Genomic DNA, 4,043 nt, shown 5'->3' with positions numbered 1-4,043 from the left:
ATGACTTAAATCAGGGGAAAATAGGGAACTGCTGGTTTGTTGCTGCGAGCTCATGTCTTGCTCTGAAACCAAAACTCTGGGAAAAGGTGAGTTTCACAACTTTGAATTATCAGTACAATTATGCACTGAATGATCGATAGACAGTGAGTGCTACTTTTTAGACTTAAACTGATTTACTTTTGGTCTTTTTGATTTATGTAAACTAAACTAGTCACAACTTATCAAAATGTTCACATCATCATTAACCAAATGTTCCTTTTTTTAAAGTTTACTTTCAACCCTTGCCAATATTTTTGAAAAAAAAAAAATACAAACATGTTTTGAACCATACCTGGTACCTGTATGGCATATCTTGTTGATTAAAATCCTCCTAAGTTAATGCAAGACCAAAACTGCAACATCTTTTTTGAAGCCTACCATTTAAGTTGTTGTGTCTGCTGTCACAGAAGAAAGTTATGTGGTAAAATTATAACAGATCTAATTAATGGGACCTTTCTGCTCAACACTGAAACTTGTGGGTTAGATTGGATAACTATTTCAGCCAACAGATTTTAGATGCTCATTTAAAATTTGAAAAAAATTTCAACATATTTTCCTTTCATTCAAATGTTTTCAGGTGATTCCCGATTGGGAGGAGCAGGACTGGGATCCCAAACATCCAGAAAACTATGCCGGGATCTTCCACTTCCGGTTCTGGGTCTTTGGTCAGTGGACAGATGTGGTAGTGGACGACCGGCTGCCTACTATTAACAGACACCTGATCTACTGTCATTCAAACAGCAAACGTGAATTCTGGAGTGCTCTGTTGGAGAAGGCTTATGCCAAGTCAGTACACTTGATTTATGGACAAGTATTTCTCCTTTAAAGAAATAAGCATTAGCTTTATGCTTTTTATTAGAAACAAGGACATTGTATAGTATTGTGTGAAAGGTGTTTTATAAGTGCCAGATGAAAGAGTTATTTCAACCACACTTGTGTTCTTATCTCAGACTCTATGGCTGCTATGAGTCTTTAAGAGGGGGATACCCTGGAGATGCTGTGGTAGATTTCAGTGGAGCTGTATGTGAACGCATCAACTTAAAGAAAGAGGCTTTCTACAAAGACCAAGAAAAACAAAACCATCTATTTGAGAAACTACTGGAAGTTTGTAAGCGTGAAGGAATCATCAGCTGCTGGACCACGGTCTGTACTTAATATTTGAAATCTACATTCTTTAGATACTTTGACTGTACTCATCAGGTTTCTACATTTTACAGGCAGACCCGCATAAAACTGAGGCCAAGCTGACAAACGGTCTGGTGAGAGGGCATGCATACGCTGTGACAGCAGTGAATAGAGTACGTTTAGGTGAGGGGCTGGGGACGTACTCCAAGACTGAAACTATTCCTATGATCCGAATGAGAAACCCCTGGGGACACATAGAGTGGAATGGACCCTGGAGTGACAGGTGAGCTGGAAGCATTTCGAAAGAGATTCAAAAAACTTCTTATAGGGATTAGATTTGACACTGAGAGATGAAATGTAGAGAATCCAGAGTTTTTCTTTTATTGTTATCTTTTGTTGCATTCATGACTTCATGCAACTATAGAATGAGTAAAAAATTGGTCAGGGGTCACAGAGATATCCCCCAGTGCTGAATATCCAAACCAGGGGTCTGAAAACCTTCAACTCTAAAAGATCCATTCAGGTGGATTTCTCACTGACTACAACCCAGTAGGAGTCACAAAGTCTTCCTTCACCCTTAAAAAAGATACTGATTTGTATTTATGCTATTGTTACTACTATGATAAACATAAATGAACTATTGCTCATATTACATGAATAAAACACAAACATTAAAAGAAAATTGCCTTTTTTTACTTTTGACAGACATTCCTTTTAAAATAAAAGACACTGTCACATATGATCATCTTAAAGTAGCAAATCTGGTAGTAGCAAATGTAATATCAGCAGGGATTAAATAAAAAATAGTTAATTTAACTGATGTTGGTGCATCTCTCCCACAAATGTAAATTTAACAAACCAAAATGAAATTCGAGCTAACTATGTGACCTCAGTCATATTTTTTAACACACTTAAGATTCTTAATTTTTTCAAAAATAGTAATTTCGCTCAATAATCCGATGCGCCTTAATACTGGTTGTGCTTATTGGCGTCCATTGATTTTTTTTTAAGTACAGGGAAGGATGCACAAAAATGTGTCAAAATGTGGTGGATTAACTTGTAATGTGAACTTTCCTTCAACTGTTTGTAAATGAGTTAAGGTTTACACCTATTTGAGCTGGAATTTATTGAAGACAGGACACAACCGGAAGATATACAGGTGTTCTGCATCTAAAATGAAAGTTTTTTTCGGTCATCGACCATCCACCATTTTTGCTTATGTTTTCTTTTGTCAGCTCTGAGGAATGGTCCAAGATTGGCTATGCAGAGAGGAACAAAGTTGGACTCACAGTAGAGGATGATGGGGAGTTCTGGTAAACATAAAATATCTTTAAATCACTGCAGTCCATTTCTGAGATTAACATAAACTTTTAGGAAGTTCACTAACACCAGGTTTTTTCTCATCCACAGGATGTCCTTTGAAGACTGGTGCAGACACTTCTGTGATGCAGATGTTTGCCACATTGTTGATCCTTCGCTCACCAACTCCCGTCCATGGAATGAAACTTTGCATTTTGGGAGCTGGACAAGACATGATGATCCAGTCTTAAACCGCAGCGGTGGCTGCAATAGCATGACAATACCGCAGAACCCACAGGTACAGCAGATTTTAAAAAAAACAACACTTTTCTGCATTGTTGTTGACACAAAAACAAATTACATTTAAACTGTCTTTTGAATTTCATTTTTTAGTATCTGTTTGATGTGACAAAGAAAACTGATGAAGTATTGATCACCCTACAACAAAAAGACCAGAGGATCCATAAAAAAACTGGTCATGGAGAAAATATGGCCATTGGCTTTAAGGTTTATGAGGTAACATCCATATTTCTTTACTCTATTAGCTTTCCTACTGTCATAGTTGACCAGATTCAACATTGATTTGTCTTTTCTAAAATTCATTTTCAAAATGCATGGCCAAATTGCAAATGTGAAATGAACTATGTTACCAAAAAATGGTCAATAGAAAATTTGGTCATTGGCGTTTTGGTTTTTAAGGTAACAATACAAATATTAATTAATTTACTCAATTTTAAAGATGTAATATTGTGTTGTTTAGGACCAGCATAGCTCTATATCATCACATCCCTGGTTTGTTGAAACCGTCTGAGGAATATTTTAAAGTTTAATATTAAAAGTAAATGGTAAATTAAAAAAAGTGGTCTCGTGTACCGATTGTAGTCCTTTTAGGACTAAGATCAACATTAAGAAAAGAGAGCATACTGTGTGCTCTTGTAACCGAATCAATATTTGGATTTGAGACTTAAGTCAAAAATTCAAATCTTTAACAATTTACCTGGAATTGCAAAGCAGAACTTTTTAGCATCTTCGTTTGGTAATTGATTTTACTGAGACCATTGTATCCTTGATAGGTAGACTTAACTGGGAGACTTGAAAACAGACATGAAAAAAGGGTCAAAGAGAAATTTTTTCCGGTTCCGGGTCACGAGCAGATGTGTGTCTCTAGCTCTCCTCAACTCTTGGGCTTTTAAAGTACCGAGCTGCAGCAACAACTACCGCAACGAGGAGAGTTGAACATGGCACCGAAGAAAAAATCTTGAAGCCGATCTGGCAGAGCTTTAAACCTTAATAGCCTGATTTTATTAATATTTGATATTAAGTCCTATACCGGATATTGATAATTCATGTAGAGAAAATGGAATGGTCGGGGTGGGATTATATAAGTTTGCTTCCTTCCACTCCCTTTCAAGCAATCTACTTGTGATTCACTAAGTGTTATGTTATGTATGTATTGTGACCTGATTGCTTGAAATAAACCATTTCATTCATTCAAATGGTCTTGACTTGACGTGATAAGAAGCTAGATTGGTCTATCAGGGACTGAATGTTGGGATGAAATGCCACAAAACATGTCAAAA

General features: G+C 36.5%; 1 protein-coding gene across 1 annotated transcript in view; it reads left to right on the top strand.

Moving 5' to 3' along the window:
- The window catches only part of LOC112142124 (calpain-5), a 4,169-nt gene extending 948 nt beyond the window's left edge, over nucleotides 1-3,221 (top strand). The window contains exons 2-8 of the mRNA XM_036211109.1: nucleotides 15-86; nucleotides 617-825; nucleotides 990-1,182; nucleotides 1,257-1,447; nucleotides 2,400-2,477; nucleotides 2,575-2,761; nucleotides 2,857-3,221. Coding sequence (XP_036067002.1) covers nucleotides 15-86; nucleotides 617-825; nucleotides 990-1,182; nucleotides 1,257-1,447; nucleotides 2,400-2,477; nucleotides 2,575-2,761; nucleotides 2,857-3,045 — 1,119 coding nt within the window. The 3' untranslated portion in view covers nucleotides 3,046-3,221. The remainder of the gene's footprint in view (nucleotides 1-14; nucleotides 87-616; nucleotides 826-989; nucleotides 1,183-1,256; nucleotides 1,448-2,399; nucleotides 2,478-2,574; nucleotides 2,762-2,856) is intronic.
- The last annotated feature ends 822 nt before the right edge of the window (nucleotides 3,222-4,043 follow it).

Source organism: Oryzias melastigma, unplaced genomic scaffold, assembly GCF_002922805.2.
Source record: "Oryzias melastigma strain HK-1 unplaced genomic scaffold, ASM292280v2 sc00573, whole genome shotgun sequence".
Lineage (NCBI taxonomy): Eukaryota > Metazoa > Chordata > Actinopteri > Beloniformes > Adrianichthyidae > Oryzias > Oryzias melastigma.
Note: the sequence above shows the minus strand (reverse complement) of the source record. Positions and strands in the feature narration are given on the sequence as shown.